The sequence below is a fragment of the Odocoileus virginianus genome, chromosome 3 (genome assembly GCF_023699985.2).
Source record: "Odocoileus virginianus isolate 20LAN1187 ecotype Illinois chromosome 3, Ovbor_1.2, whole genome shotgun sequence".
In the NCBI taxonomy this organism is placed as follows: Eukaryota; Metazoa; Chordata; class Mammalia; order Artiodactyla; family Cervidae; genus Odocoileus; species Odocoileus virginianus.
The window spans coordinates 41,040,314-41,060,312 of NC_069676.1; the positions used below are offsets into that span (position 1 = coordinate 41,040,314).

The 19,999-nt window shown below is 61.0% G+C and overlaps 1 protein-coding gene and 1 long non-coding RNA gene across 4 annotated transcripts; one reads left to right on the forward strand and one right to left on the reverse strand.

Moving 5' to 3' along the window:
* Positions 1-19,511, reverse strand: REXO1 (RNA exonuclease 1 homolog). 2 transcript variants are annotated; one of them, XM_020870194.2, is made up of 16 exons: positions 19,007-19,511; positions 8,216-9,933; positions 7,348-7,452; positions 6,300-6,510; positions 4,510-4,673; positions 4,263-4,394; positions 4,062-4,185; positions 3,467-3,580; positions 3,220-3,357; positions 2,966-3,079; positions 2,327-2,400; positions 2,030-2,140; positions 1,499-1,614; positions 1,245-1,383; positions 971-1,091; positions 1-884 (listed from the first exon to the last, which is right to left on the reverse strand). In XM_020870194.2, the coding sequence occupies exons 1-16, from the start codon at positions 19,161-19,163 to the stop codon at positions 796-798; spliced, it is 3,627 nt and encodes a 1,208-aa protein (XP_020725853.2). In that variant the 5' UTR covers positions 19,164-19,511; the 3' UTR covers positions 1-795. The 2 variants fall into 2 exon arrangements, with proteins under 2 accessions (XP_020725853.2, XP_020725861.2); XM_020870202.2 differs by lacking the exon at positions 19,007-19,511 and adding an exon at positions 18,387-18,601.
* LOC110122669 (uncharacterized) lies at positions 5,153-14,225 on the forward strand. 2 transcript variants are annotated; one of them, XR_002309303.2, is made up of 3 exons: positions 5,153-5,293; positions 10,497-10,892; positions 11,049-14,225. It is a non-coding gene; the product is annotated as an uncharacterized lncRNA (long non-coding RNA). The 2 variants fall into 2 exon arrangements; XR_002309302.2 differs by having other exon boundaries at positions 10,497-10,646; positions 10,788-14,225.
* Positions 19,512-19,999: the final 488 nt, after the last annotated feature.

The window sequence follows — 19,999 nt, forward strand, 5'->3', positions numbered from 1 at the left end:
TAAAATCCATACAAACGTTTATTCTGCCCCTGCCTGGGGGGGGAGGGAGTCTTGGAAGGGGGCTGTGGGGCTTTACAGACAGCCCCCAGGGGAGGGCAGGGCTCTGGCGGGAAGACAGTGTCCAGAGGCCAGTAGGCCCTAGGGTGTCCAGAAGGCGAGGCCTGGGGGGCTGATGGAGGGGCTGGATTGGTTCCCAGAAGCCCCAGGGTCCAGGTAAGCTGGGGAGGCCAGATCCCACTGTCCAGGCCCAGGCTAGGTGGAACTCCCAGGTCCTGGTGGCCTTTGGGGTGCCGGCTGCGCTCCCAGCTCCACCCCCCACCCCCAGGAGGGAAGGCAGCACCGGGCTCTTGCTCCTCCGGGTGGGGAAGACAACTGTCAAGTCATCAGGTTTAAATTCAAAATAATAAAAATAACAATACAAAATAAAAAGACAAACCCCTGTCACAAACAAACCCTTAAGCCTGCCACCCCCGCACCCTCCACCCACAAGAAGGGGCACCAGCAGGGCCTGTGGGGATGGCAGGCCGGCCCTGCCCGTGGAGTCAGCAGCAGTCTCAGAGGACAGAGGTCAGGGGCAGCGGCAGGGATGAGCAGGGGTGCAGAGGGGCTCAGGGCTCCGGGGTCGGTCTCGGTGCTGGGCTCTCTGCCGCCGGCTCATCTGGTTCTCTCGGTTTTCTGTGTCTCGGTGACGTGGACAGGGTTAGCTCTCGAGATTTATTGCACTGTTTTGGAAGAGGCCTGGGGTAGAGGACGGGCCGGGGCTGTGGGAGAGGCGGGTGGGCGGGCAGGCGGCGGTCACCGCTTGGTCTTGGAGTCTTCTCGGATCTTCCAGATCACCAGGTGCATGCAGGCACTGGCATCCTCGCTGGAGCTGTGCCCATCCACTGCAAGCAAACAGGTGTGTCAGGGCCGGGAGCCTGCGGCCCCCATAGCCCTCAAGGCCCCCATGTGCCCGTGCCCCAGCACTCACCATTGTCCTGGATGATCTGTCTGAGGTAGTCGGCCATGAGATTCCGCAGGGAGCGCTTGTAGGGGAGGCCCAGGCGATGCGGGAATAACACGGACGTGTCCACCACGGTGCTGTGGATGACCTGCAAGCAAGTGGGCGGACGGTCAGGGAGGGTCCCAGAGTGCACGCCGGGGCCTGGCCTCAGACTCCACTGCTCCCTCCCTGGACTGAGAACAATGGGCCCTAGCTGCCTTCTGGGAACGTTCCGGGAATCAGGATGGAGGGAACAGGATACCTTCAAGGCCAGCAGGTCGCTCTCCAGACTGTGACCAATGAGGACGGTGTCTGAGCTGAACATGCTCAGCAACACGGCCTGGACATCCCGGAGAGAGATGCTCGTGTCTGCAAGGTCAGCCTCCGTCACTCCTGAAAACCTGGGCGGGAGGACAGAGGCGTTACGGAGCTGGGAGGCCCCAACCTGGGGCCAGGCGGGGACTGGGCTGCAGGCAGGGGTTGGGCCGTAATGGGGAATGGGCAGAGGGCGCGCACCTAGTGTTATAGTCAACAATCTCGTTGTCTGGCCTGACAAAGGTGTCGTATACAACCTGGAGGTCCGTGTCCACCACCGTGACGCGCGTCAGCTCCAGGCCGTACGTGGTGTAGGACTGTGGGGCCGGGGGACACGCCTCAGACGGAGGGTCCTGACAGCCCTTCCTGCTCCACAGCCCAGGGTCCCTGAGCCCCACAGGTGGCAACTGAGGCCCCGCTTTTAGATACGGAACCCATGCCAGAGAGCTTCCCAGGGGCTTCTCTGGGGGGTCAGAGGGAGAGAAGAACATGGGTGCCCGCCCTCCCCACACCAGAGCTGAGCCAGGGGCTGTGTTGTGCACCAGGCCCTCAGACTCAGGTGCTGGCCAGGCTGTAACGTGAGCTCGGCAGGGAGGTGGACTCACTGCCAGACACCCTCTTCTGATGCCGGCGCAGGCCCGAGGTTCTGCAAGAGGGACTGGGAAGCCTCTCCCTCCTGGGCAGAAAGCCCCCCGAGGGATGAGGAAGTCCAGGGCAGCCAGGCCCACTCACCATCTCACAGTCGAGGGCATAGACTCCTGGATGCGCATCTCCTGAAAGCTCTTTCTCAAAAGTCTTCACAAACCCTTCTAAGTTTTCCTTCCGGCCATCCTGCACGTGTTGCTTGGGGTAGGAGGAAGGGAAAATCAGGTGGTGGGCTCGGAAAGGCAAGGCTGGACTCAGGGGCTGGGCTGTGCTGGCAGCAGTCCTTTACCCAAGGTCCCCACACCAGGCGGGAAAATCAAGGACGGGAAAAGGGAGGCTTGGGGCCAGCACTCCCCAGGACAAGGAATGACCCAGGACACTTACCTTGGCGACCTGACAGCCAGTAGAGCCTATGGCAGCTGAGCAGCATGTGTACTGAGTCTCCCAGCCACCGGCCACTACAAACAGATGCGGTCAAGCAGGTCCACCCGATGCCCCGGCCCAGTCCACCACACCCGGTCTGCCTGGTGGTCAGGGGCTTCCCAGCCCCCTTCCCTAGGGGGGCACCAGGCCCAACCAGGGCGTGAGGGGCCAAGACCCCTGGTAGACCCCCTCCCACCCTCACCCAGGACCAGTTCTCCTCATTAAGCAGTGCGGACGAGCTTGGTGTGGCCCCAGGGAGGCTTGCTCACCCAGAGAGCGTCTAGGGCAGCCAGCGGGCAGAACTTAAGGAGGCTTGTATGTGCCCATGAGTGGGAAATGGCCACACTGGCTACAAAAGGAAGCAAGCAGCCACAAGACAGGATGAAGCCTTGGTTCCCTTGGACCAAACTGCCCCTATTCTTCAAAGGCAACAGGGGTGGAAAGGGCACCCAGTGGGTGGGACGAGAGACCTTCCTTTTATGAATGCTGTCACAGGAAGGCCTTTGGATTATCTTTTCCATAAAAACCCACAGTCAAAAAAAAAAGTTACAAACAATCAGAGCAAGTAGCCAGCACAGCCCAGCCCGGCAGGGGTCTCACCTCGGTTCCGGCGGAGCCGCCCCCAGTGGTAGTAACACTCCTCCTCGCGCATGCAGCGGCCAGAGGAGGACACGAGGTACTCAGCGCCGCAGCGGCAGCAGATCCTGCAGGAGGCTACCAGGTGGGGTGGTGTGCATCAGGCCAGCCTGCCTGGCCCAGAACTCTGTGTCCACACCCGTTGGCTCTAACACTCCATCCCCAGATGGACCCCTCCCCAGCCCCCGCACCCCAGGGCGGTGGTGCAGGGTACTCACAGTCCTTGGGTTTCTTCTCTTCGGCTGTGAAGATGATGGCGCCGCCAGGCTTCTCAGGGTGCGGGAAGGGGTAGCCATTCTCCTTCAGCTGGCCCTCTGTGAGCAGGTACTCCTTGAGGCGGCTGTATAGGGCAGCCCCTGGGGACACGGGAGAGGCAGTCAGCCTGCAGCCACACTGGGGCCACACCAGGGCCCTGGCAAAGGGGGCTGAGAGCTTCCGGGGCAGCCCTGCAGGAGCCAGGCTCACCTTTCAGATCCTCCACACGGGGGCTGCTAGGGCGGCTGAGCGAAAAGCTGGTCCTGGCAGCCAACTTGCCCCCCAGCACCACTTCATGAGACACCACCCTCCGGCCACTGGTTTCTACAAGAGGGTAGTGAACACAGTTCAGCCTGAGTCCTTCCAAGTGCCCTGCTCCCCCAAAGAAGGGAACAGCTTGACCTCCTATGACCTTAACTCTTTGGGGACCAGTAGGCTGCCCGGAAGCCCCTCCCCCTCCCTGGGGTCTTCACCACTCAGAAGGGAAGGGCAAGAGCTCCACATGGGAGGAAGGGGGGCCAGCCCATGGCAGACGGAAGTGCAGAAGGCGCCAATGCATTCTGTAAGAAGCTTAAGAAGCACCCTCCTGCCTCAAGCTTTTGAAGAGGCCCCCCATTAGCAACAGCCCCACAGTTCACTGAGGAGGACGGTTAACAGTGAGAGGAGGCTCTTTTGAGGGCGCAGGGCCAACATCATCCTCCACAGGAGCCAGACAACCGGGGACAGCAGAGCCTCTGTCTGACAGCCTCCTGACGGGAGGGGGGCTGCTGAAGGCCGAGGCCTGGGTCTTCTGCACGTGACTTACTGTTGAGACCTGCTCCGGCACCTGGGCCCAGGCCGCGCAGCTTCTTGAGGGTGTTCACAGCCACGTTCAGGTAGATGTTCTTGCTGGGGCTGCGGTCGTAGGCTACCTTCTCCTCGTTGAGCGCCTGTGGGAGGACATGGACTCAACCCCACCCGGCCCTGCCTCCCACCATGCCCCCACTCTCCCACCCTCACCACGCACCTTCTCTATGGCTTCCTGGTTAGAAGAGCAAAATTTGAGGCACTCTTCAATAAACAGGTTGAGATACCGCTGGCGGATGACAGTGGGGACTTTGCCCCCGAACTCTTTTGGGATAATGGGCTTCTTTAAACTCTAGAGGAACAGAAACCAGCAGAGGGTGGCACACTTGCTCCCACCTGACCCTGGCCTGACCCAGCTCAGGGTCGACTCAGTTAAAGGGAGACAGCAGGCAGTACCGAGGGCTCACCTGTAAGGATGGGCTGTGCGCCACACGCTTGGGGGCCATGGTGGTGGTGGTCTTGGACGCCATGCCCGACAATGTGCGCGTCTTCAGGGGCTGGCTGCCTGGCTCAGGGCCGCTGTGGGGCTGGCTGCTGCTGGCCGAGAGGGTCCTCTTGGCGCCTGTAGGGGCTGCAGGGGCACAGGGGCCGTGAGAACAGGAGGAGAGCACGCCCATCACCGAGCTACAAAGCACCAGGCGGCCGCGGCCGTGGAGCGCCAGCAGGACATGCATCTGGGAGCACAGGGGGAGGGGCCGGGGTCGGGCCCGAGGGCTGTAGAATGACATCAGGCTCTATAGGCTTTCGGGTAAGTCCATCGAGGGGGCGGGGGCAAAAATGGGGCTTCGGAGGCCGGCTCAGGCAAGGTCACCGCCGGTGTGGTGCGGTGAGTGGTGGGGGGTGCAGGGAGCCTCTGCCACATGTTCCGGCCCCCGACTCCAAGGCATGGAAGTGTGAGGGACGAAAGGCCCTAGCTCCCAGGCTGAGCACCAGAGCATGCGGGTCGCCCCCAGCCCACTCATTGTGACCAGCCGGCTGCCTGCAGCTGCCCCAGTGTTCTGCCACTCCCTTTGATGAGGTCACAAACCAGACAGAGGAGGGGGCCGCCAGCAGGGCTGTCTCCAAGGGCCCCAGGCGGAGCAGCAGCTGGCAGTAAGGGTGGGGAAGGGGCATGGGGACAGAGTGAGACCACCAAGGCGCGGACAGAGTGGTGACCCAAGCCTGCCCACACCAGGCTCAGCCACGAGGGAGGTGAGCTCCCCACCAGCCTCATCTCTAAGGATGCACACTTCTCAGTGATGCTTTCAGGGTCACGGAGAGTAGGAGGCGTCGGCAGGGGAGTCCCCCTGAGGCTTGGGGGAACCGCCCTGCTGCCAGAGTGCAGGCAGTGACACTGCCACAGAACTGTCCTGTCATCGGAGATGACCAGACAGCTCAGAGTAAGGTTAGGCTTCTGAACGTGCGCCTCAGGGCCACGGTCCAGGGCTGTCTCCCTTCCTGTCCCCTCGTGCCCTGCTGGAGATGGACTGCATGGCTGCTGGGAGCTCGGGCTCAGACACCTTGAGGGGAGGGCCAGGAACGCCAAGGGCTTCTCCTCTGGGAGGCTCTAGCACCAGGAAACCTAAGAAGCCTTCAGACACCTGGAGCCGTTTCCTTGAGGCTGGCTCTTGGAGGGGTATTGGAAGCAGCAGCAAGGACACCCAGGGAGGTGGTCAGATAGCAGGGACTCCCACCCAGGGAAGCTGAATTCTCTGCATCTGGATGAGCCTCCAGGGGCTGCATAGCCCTGCTCCCTTTGCATGCCTAAGCCCCACGCTTGTCAGACTGTTGGGGTGTAACCCAGCTTTCAGAAAAGCCCAAGTAAGAGGACAGCGGCCTCAGGGTGGGAGGGGAGGAAACCCAGCCCCAATCTCTACCCCAGATCCACTGGTTTGACTGGAGGGTTGAGGGCCTCCAGAGCCACCCCCTCAGTAACACCCTGTGAGGTGCCACACCTAGGTAGGAGCCTCCTAGACCAGGCTGGCAGGGGAGGAGTGGAGAGTCACTCTGGGTCTGGGGACAGACAGGGAAGGGAGGAAGCCACCCTCGGACTCCCCAGGGTAGCCCAGCCAAGCACCTCCCACTAGCATCGGGGCTGCTTCACAGGTAAGCACAGACATCCAGCCAGCACTGCTCAAGGCCACAGCCCCCGGCAGAGCAGGAGCCAGGCCGGGGCTCTCCCTGCTGGTGGCAGCATTCCCCAGCCTTTCGGACCCACCTGCAGCCAGGAGGGGGTTGGGGACATGGGCGATCCTCCGCTTCTCTCCTGGGGCCGAGATGTGGACAGAGCTCGGCTTCTCAGCCAGCTGCTGGGCGGCCTGGAGCCAGCCAGCTGACTCCCTCTGCGCCTGCTGGGCCCGTCGGTAGCACACCTCCTGGGCGGTCGGGGGCCGAGCAGGGGGCGCAGGGCTTCTCCTCGTGGGCTCCGCCTGGGTGAAGAATTCCAAGCCCAGGACGCTCTGGATCAGAGGTATCCAGAGGAGGCCTTCCAGGGCATCAGGACAGGGGCAGCACTGCGGGATGGGGCAGGCCAGCCCAGGGACCTTCGCCTGGGCAGGCAGGTGCCCTGGAGGGAAGCAGCTGGCCTTCATCTGAGTCTGCTGACTGCCTGAAGAGAACCAGCTGGTTTCCTCCCAAGTGTGCTCATACCCAGGCAGGAACCAGCTTGGCGCTTCAGCACTCAAATTCAACATGACGCTCCACTCTCCCCTGCCCCGCCCAGCCCCGCCCTGCTAGCTTCTGCGCGCCCAGTCCCTTCAGCCCTTCTTTAGGCACAGGCTGTGTGTTCCCACCCACCCGCTAGAGTATATCCTGCTCGATCCAATCCTCTCTGAAAAGTACTTTCAGAATTCCCAGCGGGGTGCAGATGGACTGGTGAGTGGATCACCTCTACTTCTGTCTTCTGCCCCAGCCTTCCAAGTGCTAGCTCACTATCAGCCCCACGGTGACTGACAACTGATCGTGTCTGTACACTACAAGGGAAGAACCCTAGACTCAGAGATGTGGCAGCACTTGCCCAGGATCAGAGCCCACCTCTGAACTCGAGCTGGGCAGTGTGACCCTGCCGGAGGGCTGCCCTTACCTGGTCACCACGCTCCACACTCTGCCCCCAGCACTCAGCACACCCTGATGATCGGATGTGGGCCCCAAAAATGGCTCTGCAGGACACGGGCAGAGCCAGAGGCCCCCAGAGCAAGGGAGCGTGGGGAGGCCCTGCCTCTGTAGATGGGTGACCATTCCCCCAGGACCCAGAGGCAGACACTTACCTCCTTGCCTTGCTTGGAGAGGTGAGAAATCCTCCTCTTCTGCCCGGGAAACAGTGTGGTCAGGCCTGAATGCCCCTTGTCTGAGGTCTTCTCCTCTTTGGGGGGCTGAGACACAGATTTGTCCCTCAGCGAGCCCACCCCACACCAGCCACAGTTCCTCTCGCTCGTCCTGGCCTGGGGTACACCCCAGGCTTGAGACAGGAGCAGGTGGGAAGACACTAACTGGCTGCCCGGCTGTAGAGGGGGTTTCAGGGTTCTCACCTCCCCCCCGAACACACACAGGCCCTGCCTCCAGGTGAGGACAGACTTGGCACCTGGGCCCACCTCTCAGAGCCCCCAAAGGGTGAGTTCTGCAGACCACCCAGCCCACACTCCCGCCCACCCAGCACAGGGACTGGTGCAGGTTCACAATTGTGGGAAGGAAGGAAATGGGGAAAGCAGAGGGCCAGGAACAGGATGGGGCACTAAAGAGGGGGGATCAGAGAGTGGGGCCAGGGTCCCACTAGGGATCCCCCAGCAGCTGCACGTTGCCTGTGGGACTGGCTGTGCCAGCTCCATTCAGAGCAAAGCTCCCTCTGGTGGTGAGGTGGGGACACTGCAGCAGGAAACCAGAAAGGTGGAGGTGGCTGAGTTTGGGGGTCTGAGAGGGAGGAGAGGGGAAAAGAGGGGAAAGGGGTCTGCAAGGAATCCGGAAGAGGTGAGAGAGACAGGGGAGAAGCAGGATCAGGAGCGGGGGAAGGGGTAGCCATCGAGGGGTCTGAATTCTGAATGAGCTGACAGGCTGACGCTGAGAAAGCCGTCTCCACTGGGTGCTGGGCCTCTGGTCACAAGGGAGTCGGGGAGGTGCGCCCGGCTGGCCTGCCCTCACCTGCCGGGCCAGGCGGCCCTTGTCCTCAGTCTTGACAGTTGTTGACTCGTTGAAGATGCGCAGGCACTCCTCCATGGGGTCGGAGTCAAAGTCAACCTCCTTCTCCAGGGCCGAGTAGTCCACATCAGAGCCCGCCCCTGAGGAAGACGACGAGGAGCAGGGAGGCGGGGAGGCCTTGAGGCGCTTGGGCGGCCCCCGCGCAGCTGACAGGCCCAGGCTGGAGTCCGAGTCTGAGTCCGAGTCCGAGCTGGAGCTGAGGCTGGGGGGAGCGGGAGGCCGGGTGGCCGGCGCCTCGGGCCGCGGGTCCTCATCCTCACTCTCATCCCCGAAGAGCTCGGCATGGCTCAGGGCCCGCCTGGGCAGCTTGGGGGCGTCCCGGGGGGCGCCCTCGTCCAGCGAGCGGGCCTTCCTCTCTGCCAGCTTCCCTGACAGGGTCTTCCCAGCCATCCTATCTGGTGGTTGGCGGGCTGCCCCTAGTGCGGGGCTCGGCAGCGGTCCTGGCCGTTCAGGTCGGCCTTTCCCTGAGCTGGCCACCGGAGTGGCTGAAGATGGCTTTTTCTTGGTCCCGTGGGGCCGCTCTGCCTTGTGCCGGGGGCTGCCAGCCTGCGGGCCCCTCCTGTCTGCAGCAGGCTTCTCAGTTGGCCTCCCTCGTGCACCATCCTTACCCTTATCTGTCTTCCGGACGCTGTCCTTGTGGTTGGCAGCAGGTGGCACCCCACTTTTTTTCTTAGGCCTCCCCTCCCTGGGGCTGCTGCGCTCTGGCACAGCCCTGGCTGGTGAGCTAGGCTTAGCCAGGGGTGGCCTGCTTGGGCTCCGAGGCGGTGGCCCGAGATCCTCCACGTCACACTGCACCGCCATCTCCTTGGTCTCCCGAAGGCCACCCTCCTCCAGCTCGGGGCCCTCCCTGGAGCCTGGCTTCCCTGGGGCCTTGCTCTCAGTGCCCCCTTGAGCTCTTGAGGGGCTGGTGGTGACGGGTTTGTCACCTGGAGCGACAGCAGCGTCATCGTCAGAGTCCGAAAACCTGGCGTCGCAGCTGCCAAAGGGGTCACAGGGCTTCTTGGGTGCAGGTGTGTAGGGCTCGCTGCCACGGGAGCACCTGGGCCGCTTGGGGGCCCTCTCGTCCTTGGTGCTGGCCCTGCTAAGCAGGCGGGCAGAGAAGTTGGACAAGGGGTCATACTCCAGGTCTGTAGACGGCTTCGAGTTGTCCACCACGTACTTGCTGCTGGAGATGGGGCGGCCATACCGCCGGGGCTGGCCCACGGCCTTGGGGACATACTCCAGGGCACTGCCACCCCCTCCACCATGGCCCTGAGCCCGGTCTGGTGAGGCTAGCGAGTACTTGCAGCCAGGCTCAGCGGTGGCAGCTAGTGGGGTGGGCTGATAGCTGGCATCAGGGCTCAAAAGGCCATGGCTACTGGGGTTGTAATCAAAGGATAGTGGGAAGGCGTCCCCGTCCAGGCTGGTGGCGGGGCAGGCAGCAGGGCCATGGGGTGCCAGGACAGGGGCCTCGGCCGAACCACACTCCCGGGCCGTCTCCAGGAGCTCCTGGTAGCGCCTCTGCTCCAGCTCCACCTCAGAGCGCACAGCCTCAATGGCCTGGTTGACCAGCTCCAGCTCCAGGATATCTGAGCGGGAATCAATGCCTCTGCACAGGGCGCCATTCTCCCTCTGTGCAGGGGGCTTGGGCAGCTCAGGGTTGTACGGGTCATAACCAAGCCCTGAAACAAACAGGAGAAACAGCCATGAGCAGGCTGGTGCAGCAGTGGCCACCGGAGCTGGTGACCAGCCAGTGCCTAATGCCAGGCCTTGACCCTTGGGGCCAGCAGGGAAGAGCAGAGGACCGGCCTTCCAGAATCTGCCAGGGCCAGGCCTATGGCTGGCCGCACAGAAACTCTGGCAGCAAGTCAAGGAACCTGGAGGGTCCGTGCAGGTCCTACCACCAAGTAGGGTGTGGGGTACAGGGCCTGGGGTCTTCCTGACCTGGAACATGGATGGTGAGGTCTGCAGAGCTGGGCAAGGGTGGGCTTCCCACATGGCTCAGCCCACGCTGAAGCCATACCACGCAGCTCCCTGAAGCCAGGGAGGCAGGAGGACACTGGCAGAAGGCCCGCCAGCCAGCCAGCCAGGGCCAAAGGCACAGTGCGCAGAGCCGTCTGACTCGGGGGCAGGGAACAGAAGGTGGCCTGACATAGTCCACCCAGAGCAGCAGGCGGACACGCACAGCCCTGCCTGGTGACTGCGCCTTTAGGCTCTGTCCTCCCACACGCTTTCTTGCCCACAGAGAAGTCCACCAGTGGTGCATATACCAGTGAGAACATGCAAAGTCCTGAAGTGTCGACTGTGAGGAGGTGGCAGCTGGGGTGTACGCAGGACAACACGGCAAACTTCACAGGGGAAGCGAGGCACGCTGTCCCCCGAACGATGCCAAAGTGTAAGATATTCAGACAACGCATGACACTGGGGAAGCACAGTGGGGTGGATGGCAGGGCGGGCATGGGACACACTCATGTCTGCATCAGGAGTGGTGGGGCAGCTGGCGGGCAAGCAGCTGCTGTTACTGACCTGCCTCCAGGGTACATTACACAGGAGCAGCCCAACACCACCCAAGCTGGCAGGGACCTCACAGGAGACTCCCTTATGGACAAAGGTGCAAAGCTTCTCCGTAAGATGTGAGCAGGTAAAGCCTAATGCTCCCAGAAGGGAGTAACACACTAGATTCAACTGTTTCGGAATTTAAAATGGTTCCTGGTTAGAGTGTCTCCCAGACACAAGTCTGTGAAACTCTGAAGAAAAAGTGACTTGTTTTGATGCCCTGTGCTTGGCCATGCTCCAGGAGCCTCGGGATGGAACCAGCTGTGCCCCCAAACTGGGCCTCTGACCTCCAGAACTGCCAGAGGAAACCCTGTGCTCTTCTAAGGTACCTGGTGAGGGGGGCTCTTGCTGCAAAAGCCCCAGGAAATGCATATACCCCTGAGAGAGGACGCACAGGACAACTGGCGCTACTGCAGGACAAGGGTGGGTAGCTGGGCTGCTGGAGGACCAGGGGGCCAGGGGTGCAGGTTCCATCACAGACCTACTGTCCGGCTTTTACCCTGGAACCTATTTCTCAAGTGACACTTGAAAGGACGTGTGTATCTGTGCTTCAGACCACCACAGACACACCCAGCCTGCAGATTATAGACAGAATGGTAAAACCGAGTCGCACAGGCCACAGCAGTACGGGGTGCTGGTGACTGGTCAGAACACACAGCCACTTGCCCCTCTGCCCCAGAAGAGGTTCAAGATGAAAGGACCATCCAGAGGTCCAGAAGCCCCCAAGGGCAGGATCCAGGGCCCTCCCTGCAGCTGACCCTAACCCACAGCGGGTCCACAGGCACTACCACAGACCCACCCCAGCTACTTGCGGCCCATGTGAACAGAAAAGCCAGCGCGCTCCCCTCCCCTCGAAGTCTTGGCTGCCCAGCAGAGTGGACGGCCTAGAACACAAGCTGGGGGGCACTGACGGGGCATGTCCAGCAACGGATGGGGTGGGTCCTGCAAGTCTTGCGGGGGCCTCCAGCCCCAACCCCCCTCACTCCCTGACCTCCCTTCCTGAGGCTGAGATGGCTCCCAGTAGCAGGGCTCATCTAGGGGAAATGTCCCTCCCCCTGGAGGGAGTAGGGTTCTAATGGATGGAGGTTCTAATGGAACAGGCAGCAAGGTACCCCAGCAACACAGAAACCCACCAGAGTGCCTCATGCCCTTCTCATGCCAGAGTTCAGACCTCTGCACGTCATGAAGTGACAGGAATCCCATCACAAACAAGCCTGCACTTGGGAAGCAAGGAGAGGAAGGAGGTACCCAAAGGGCCAGGCCACAAGAGGGCGGCAGGTTGCCAAGGCCCCAGGGGGCCCACTGGGCGCCCTGATGGGGAGAGGAGCTCCTGCCCTCTGATGAGGGCCTGCACTAGCGTCAGGGGGCTTCTTGAGGGCAGTACCCCCTCCACTTCCTGCAGCCTCCAGGGTCCAACTCAGACTCTGCCAGGGAGTAAGCCCCTGGCCAGGCCCAGCCCCCAAGATCTGGGCATCCCAGAGCCCTGCCAAGGTGGGATGTTTCAGTACCAGGGAGGCTCCCTCTCCACATCCCAACAGGCTAAATTGAAAAAAAAAAAAAAAAAAAAAAGAAACAGCTCTAGGAGAGGGGCAGAGGGTCTAGGTCAAGACCCTCCCCTCTAAGCCTCAGTGTCCCTGAGGTGACACAAGGCTGCAGGTCTAGGCACATTAAGCACACAGCTGCCGGGGCTCAGCCACAGCCCCTGCGGCTCAGAAATGAGTGTGTGGGGCCCAGAGTTCGACCCCCATGCTCCTGCTGAAGCTTCTGGAGGCCTCTGGGGGAGGCAGGTAGATGGAGAAGGCATTTGCGATGCTACCTAGCCCCCACCCCACCCTGCCTCAAGGTACCAGCCCTCAGGGGACCAGGAGGAACTGGAGAAACTTCCCAAGAAAACCTTTGCCAAGCAACAGGTGACCCTCAAAAGGTGGAGAGGTGCTGTGGCGCCACAGAAGCACCTTCCCGTTACTAGGGAATTAATCTGGCTGGAAGCCAACGGGCGCTCCTTTGGGGTTTGTACCAGGGAAGAATGCCTTTGGTAAACAAGACTAATTGGCTGTTTTTCAGCAAGGGGTCGACTCTCAAGCTGACTGGGAAAGCTCCTGGAAGGCCTGGCTACTGGGGTTACACTCTCAGGAGAAGTTCCTGCCCCAGACCCAGGGCAAGAATTGGGCTGCCAAGCGGGGCCATCACTGAAGAGACACCCTGGGAAGCTCCTGGGCTGTCCCCGGGCCTGGTTTTTGTGCGCCAGCCCCCTCCTGGTTTTGGCACCCCGGGGCCGCTCTCCCTGTGACCTGGTCCCAACACGCCCTGGTCACCAGTTCCAGGTGACCAGGCATCCAGCATGGCAGAGCCCAAGCAGGCTGTCCCACCTCCAGCCAGGAGCAGACACTCATGGCCACGGTGCTCAGGGAACAGATCGCCCAGAGCCCACTTCGGGTGGAAGGACAGTGTGGGGCGGCAGCTGCCCCAATCCCTCTGAGCCCTGCCCTCTGCTCCCCCTACCACCCTCAGTTGAGGAAACACTCCGCAGACACCCGGCCCGCAAGCTCCAGCTGCAAGTGCAGTTAATGAGTAGACAAGTGGGCAGGAAGCCCCCACTGTGAGGCACGGGCTTCAACACAATCAACTCTAACTCTGAGGCCTTCCTCTTTAATCCTCACGCCCATCCTGCCTGCTGTGACCCCCTCACAGAAGAGGCTGGGACTGGGGCAGGGCCATACCCCAAAACCCTGGCTCCCCTCCCCAGACAATAAGACCTAGTGCCGCCTGATCCTCTACGGTCCGAAGGACTCTCCACCACCCTACCTTCCCTTTATTCCTCTGCCCCCATCAACAGACGATATGCATGTGGCAGTGCCACTCCCTACTTTGTGCCCTGGTTAGACAACAGTGGGGACTCCTTCACCCCAGGGGGATGGTCACAACCCAAGGGGGCAGGTCAGGGGGCCAGGAAGGGACAGGCACCATCCCTGCCACATGAGAGATGAGTAGGACAAAAGAACCAGTCAAAGGAGAGCACCGAGGCCCACTCCTTCGACAGGAAGCTGCCCAGGCGGCAGAAGCCTCAAAGGCAGAGAGAGGAAGACTATTAGCTTCCAAGCCCCAGGCAAACTCCTATTCATTCCTCAAAACCCAGCTCAGCAACTGCTTGCCTGGGAATACTCGCCCGACTTGTTGCAACCACAGGTGCCAAAGGCTTGCTCTCCTGGATTCTGTCCCAGATATGTGCTGCTAGACACTCCTTCCCTCCCAGAGCCCCCCCAGGTGGTCTACAGATGAGTACTGAATTCAGACCTGAAGAGCCCTGGGAGGGTGCCAGAGCCAGCTCCGGATTTCACAGTTGACGCAGAGGCTGGGTGGACCATGCCTGTGTGTGTCTGGCCAAGCTCACAGCTAAGATGGCCAAGGGCCCCGCCACCCCCCCCCCCCCCCCCAAAGAGTGCTCAGGTCTGCCAGCCACCCGTCCTGCTCCCTACACTTTTCTGGGCTTCCAACCCTGCCTGCCACCTGTGCAGACTCCTCAGGGAGGGGTCAGCCTTCACAGAAAGCCTCAGCCATGGAACCATCACCCTAAAACGACAGGCACAGTTTTTGCTGGGAGTCAGATCATACTGACAGAAGTCGACCTTCCACACAGGGATGGCTTCAACACCAACAAACCAAGTTCCTGAGCAACCACTGTTCAAGTGCAATGCTCTGGTCAAGGGGATTCTGAGGGAGGCGCCAGGGCAGGAGGACGGCAGGGCAAGGATACTGCGCAGACAGCTGGGTGAGATGGGAGAGGTGCACTGCTTGTTGAGGGGCCTACATCATGACCCCACCTTGCAGAAGGGGTGGCCAAGGCAGAGGTGGTGACACTGAGCAATGGGAGGCTAGGCTCCTCACACCATGGAGGATGCTGCTCCAACACCTTCACCTGAGGCGCTACTCCACCTGCAGGGCTGCAAGTCTGCCATGGCGCTTGTGCCTCCCCTCTGCCGGATGCTCTGGGGATGGGGTGCACTCAAGCATCCCGCATAACCCCCGAGCTCTCCAGGCTGCTGTGCTGTCCTCGCCGATCCAACCCTGGAGCTTGGGCTGCTCTGCCTCTCACCTTGGATCCCGGAGGAGCTGGGAGGGCTGGTGTGACAATTCTCAGGGTGGTGCTCTCTCAGCAGGCCAAAGCTGGCTGGCTCAGCCCATCCTCAAATACAAAAGCAGGCCAGGGCTGGGACACGGTGCAGGCTCCTCCATCTCGCTTGGCAGCACGGACACTTGGAGCGGGACAAGGCCACATGTGTGCAGGGAAAGGGAGCCGGCCCGGGCACTGTGACGCGCTGAACGGCGTCCCCGGACACCCCTTCCCCCACCCCGCCGGTGCCAGGAGCCCCCTACTTCCTGACAACCACAGGTGTGTCCCCGGGAAGGTTCAGCATGAACTCCAGGCGAGACACTGCTTTGCTGACACTAAGCAGAGAACCCTAAAAATGCAAAAAAAAAAAAAAAAAAAAAAACAGCTCTGGAGGCAGGTATATCCTTATTCAAATGGCCCAAGCCTGGATCTGGGCAAGAAGGCCAGTCTAGAAAGCTCCCCAGGTGCTTCAAGAGGGGCCACCAGGTGTGGGAACCAGAAGCACGGGGCAGGCCTCGCATCTCGCTGGGGTTTCTGCAACCTCGAGAGAAAGACCCAGCTCCCAAGAAGAGCAGGGTTACAAGCACAGGAAGGACAGACCACGTCCCAGGCTGGGAGGAGGCACAGCAAGCCTGTTGATGCAGGACTGGGGGCGTCGCCACATACACGACCCATCTCCTTTGACTTTCCAGCGTTTTCCTGTGTGTTTAAAATGAACATTACTCTGAGTCCCCAAAAAAGCACTCTGAACAGAGATGACTTAGCTGGGATGGGACACTGCCTCTGAAGACAAGGGCTGCACAACCCACTGAATCTAGACCGCCCTCGTCCTGGCGTAAGAAAGGGATTCATGCTGCTCTGAAAACCCGCAGCACCTTTCCTCCACTCCCTCTTCACAGAAAAGTCAAGAACAATGGAACCACCCACTGGATGGCAGTGCAGGCTCCTCCCCTGGGAGGTGGCAAGCCTGGGTCCCCTGAGCCTGGTGCCCAGCTCCCTTGGCTGAGCTACACTTGTGCACACAGCTCCCCAGGAGTGGTGGGGAGGTGAGACTGATGACCAGAGGTCTTTTCCAGGGTGCTCCTGCCCCCAGGGAACACTGGGTGAAGTCTGGGGGCACCTGGCATCAAAGAGGTGAGGCCAGGGAGGCTGCTCCACCCTGCACAGAGCCCAGGATGTGCCCCCCCACGGCCCCCTACCAGTTTCTGGTATTATTCTTGGCTCCACCCTCTCCTGACGAAGTCTGAGGCCCTTGACAAGCCTGACCCAAGACCACACCTGGCAGCAAGCTAGGGAAGCCCTAGGGGTCGTCAAGTACCCAGCCAGACCTTCAGATACACAGGCGACACTGCTCTCTGCTGGGCTTTCTCTCCCAGCAAAGGGAGGAAAGGGTGTGTATGGCTCACTCAGGAAGAGAAAGCACCAGAGGAACACTTTGCTTCTGTCTCTGAGCACGGCCATCAGGGCAGTGGGGAGTCATGCCCTCGTGAATCCTGCTGGCCCCCAGCCCATAGGGAAGGCAGCGAAGGGCTACTGCCCCTTCGGAAGCACGCACTTCTCTGGCTGCACCCTCCCTTCCCACCTGACTCCTGGCCCTTAGCTTCCCTTAAGAAGCAAGGCTTGCGCTCAGAACACCAGACCACAAGGGTCCCCCAGGGACCTCACAAGGGTCCCCCATGTGAGACCCAGGGGAGCTGCCACCACCACCAGCTGGGGCCACCCTGCCTTCCAGCACGAGCCAGGGCTTCCTCCGGCCAGTCTTCGGGAGATTTCAGTGCTCAGGCCCTCCTGCAGGATGGGTGAGGCCCTTCCCCGCGTCTCACTGCTGCCTCTCAGCCTCGGGACACAGCACGGAGCCCGCACGTGACGGGCACCCAGGTGCCCAGCAGCAGGAAGTGAGGCGGCAAGGGCCTGACCACACTGATCTGACCCCATGAGGTGCACTTACCGACCATGTGTACACAGGTGCATGGCTTCCCCTCTCTGGGCCCGTCTCCTTGTCTGTAAAATCGGGACAATTGTCCCTCCCACCGGTTAAGGGTCGTGAATAAAGAGCATGCCTCAGGGTGCATGGCAGTAACTGGGCAACCCCAGCGGAGCATGGGGGTGGGGACCCTGGAGCACAGGAGGGCGGATCTAAGGGCCAGAAAGACTGGAATGGGCCCTACATGGGCCTCAGGGGGCCGGCAGACCAAGGCCGGAGGTGCTGGAACCCCTACATCCCGCCTGCAGGCAGTCAGTACCATCTGTACCCCTGCTCAGCCCACCCTGGCCAAGCATCTGCTCTTGGGCCATGTCAGTCTGCTCACGGGGACTCAGACAAAGTCTGGCCTGTGCTGCAGCCTCTGCAAGCCCCACAGGAAGTGTGCCTGTAAAAGTCCAGAGCAAGGGGGAGCTGAAAGGTGCAGGGGCAGGGGGTGGGGGGGGAGGCACACCTGAGCACGCCACAGAGGAGGAAACAGCATCAGAGAGGCCCCACAGCAAGACGGAGGCTGAGCTGCAGGAAGAGACCCACCCCCACCCCGCAGAGGAGAAGAGGACTGCTTTTTCTCACCTGCAAAAGGAAAATGCAGACACTGGGGTCAGGGGTAGGCAGCTGCACTTTTTCCTGCGGGAAAGTGAAGCAGACAGGACCACATCACCAATGGGTTCTCAAAAATGACACTTTGGGAAACTGGCCATTTGTGATGGAGGAAGACATCAAGAGACCAATAAACTAGGAAGAATACACGAAGAGATAAATCAGCGCTCTCAGACAGCTGGAAGTCAACCTGTGGGCCTGCAGACGAGTCGCTGCCCAGGGTCTGAGGGAGCCGGCCTGTGCCGTTTGTCCATCCCCTAAACATCAGGGGCTATCTACAGAACACCATGCGGACTGCACCAGCATGTCAAAAGATGCAGCGAGAAAGTGCACCGGGACAGGGTGACCACCAAGGAGCGTCCCACACTCAGGCCTGAAACTCAGGCACCTGTGGGCACAGCTATCTTCCTTCCTTGAGGGAAGGTTCCCAAGAGCCAGGCCGGTGTCCCACCCAGGTGTGGAGCCTGACCTTGAATGATGGCATCTGGGCAGCTGATGCAAGGCCAATGGGCCAAGCAAAATTTAGGGTGGAAATCTGAGACAATTCTACCTCCCCCTCCTTTTTTTAGGGGGGGTGGGAGAAACAGGCCTATGACTTCATACGAGTAAGGGTGCTTCTCAAGTAAAAAAGCTCTGAGATGAAGATCTGTGTCTTAAGCACAAAGAGAGAATACTTAACAAGGAAATCTGGGTCTGATGGAAAGAGGGAGCCAGTCCCCGAGAACAGGGGCCACAACCGGAGCCTGAACTCCCCTGAAAGGAACGACACACATCCTCCCCGTGGACCTTTCCTTGTGACGCCCCTCTTTTTGCCCCCGTTCTTCATGTCTCTGTTCAAGGCCCACACCTCCTAAGAGAAACAGTACCTGCCTCCTGGCAGCTCTCACCTGAACTCTGTGACATTGACAATCACCACGCAGAGACACGCACAGCCTCTGAACGTCCTCTCGGAAGTCTGCCCCCCATCCCAACACACACACACACACACACGCAATCAATCAGGTTTGACTCCCTCCCTGACCCTAGCGTGACACACGGGGCTCGACACCCAGTCGGAGAGCTCCTAAACAAGACCCTCTCGACTCCGCTGTTGTCAACAGGGGCGGCCACGAGCAGAGGTGCGGCGGGGGAACGAGCGCGGAAGTAAACAACGGCTGCACCCAACACCCCGGGCCGGGGAGGGGGCGGGAACGGTTCCCCCGGCAGGAGTCCCGAGCCTGTTGACCAGTGCTGGCCGCGCTCTTTACCCGACCCCCACGCGCTTCACGCTCGCGACACCTCTAGGAGGGCAGGTCCTCTCATTGTTTAGGTTTTACACTCGCGAAAACGCAGGCTCAGAGGACCCGAGACAGGCACTGGGCTCTGGGGTGGGTGACCCCGGCTTGGAGGAACGTCGCTCACGAGTATACAGGGAGAGATGGCGGGGAACGGGAAACCGGGGAAGCCCGGGCGCTGATGTCCAACCCGCGACGGGGAACCGAACTCGGAGCGGGCAGGTAGACATTACCTGCTGCGGGGGACACCGCTCCACCTTCGCCGGGCGCGCCCGGGCCCCGGGCCCCGCGGTGCCGGAAGTGGCAGTAGGGCCGCCGGCAGGGTCCCCCGGGGGCCCCAGCCCAGTAGGGGCAGTCGATGGCCCGGAAGAAGCCGGTGGAACGTAGCATGGTCCGTCCCGCGGCGGCGCCCCGGCCCGGAGCCGCCGGGCCCCCGGGCCCCCTCACTGGCGCCGCGGTCGCCGCTGCCCGCGCCTCACGGACCCCGCCGCCGCCGCCATCTTGCTCCGAGGTCCCCGGAGGCCCCCGGGATGCTGCCGCAAGGGACCCCGGGAGCGGCTGCCCGAAGTGCGCCTGATCAGAAATGCCTGCTCCCGCGGGACCGAGACGGATCGCAGGCTCCTGGTCTGAGACAGATGGCCCCCAAGAGAGGGATAGAGGACACAGGCTGCCCTGTCTGAGGCCTCAGAGTGCCTCGCCGTCGCCTCCGGCGGGTCCTCTAGCGGCAGCAGCGCCATCTTGAACCCCAGGCCCCTGCGGCGCCAGGGCTGTCCGAGGCGCGCCTGATCAAAAAAAAAAAAAAAAGCCCCTCACTGACCCGCTACGGCTTATTTGCATTCAATTTGCGTTTTATTAGCTTGTCTTCCTAAGGCGCCCTCTGCTGGTCTACTCGAGTTCTGCAAATGCATCTCAACCGCACCTGAGTTACCCAGTTTAGGCTCTGAAACTCAACTCCGCCCCGGTTGACTCGTAGTAAGTGCTTCATTTCTCCCACCTGGACACTTGGGGCAGTTAAATCTCCAGGTCCACCAGAGGAGACCTGTTCCGATTCATTCATTGATCTACCTAATATTTGAGCACCTACTGAATATCAAGGCCATGCCACAAAGTATTTTATCCAGTTACCAGATGATGGACATTTCAGTGGTTTCTGGTTTTTGTCTATGGTGAATTGTGCTACTGTGAACATGCGTCTATATGTATCTGACCACAAGTTTTGTTTCAGT

Excerpts from the sequence above, each read along its gene's own strand:
- REXO1 (XM_020870194.2), bottom strand. The coding sequence starts at position 19,163 with ATGCTACGTTCCACCGGCTTCTTCCGGGCCATCGACTGCCCCTACTGG. Across the intron at positions 3,080-3,219 it reads AGAGAAGAAACCCAAGGACT|CCTCCTGCAGGATCTGCTGC; the intron begins GTGAGTACCCTG and ends CCCACCTGGTAG. Across the intron at positions 2,141-2,326 it reads CTGGCTGTCAGGTCGCCAAG|CAACACGTGCAGGATGGCCG; the intron begins GTAAGTGTCCTG and ends TCCTACCCCAAG.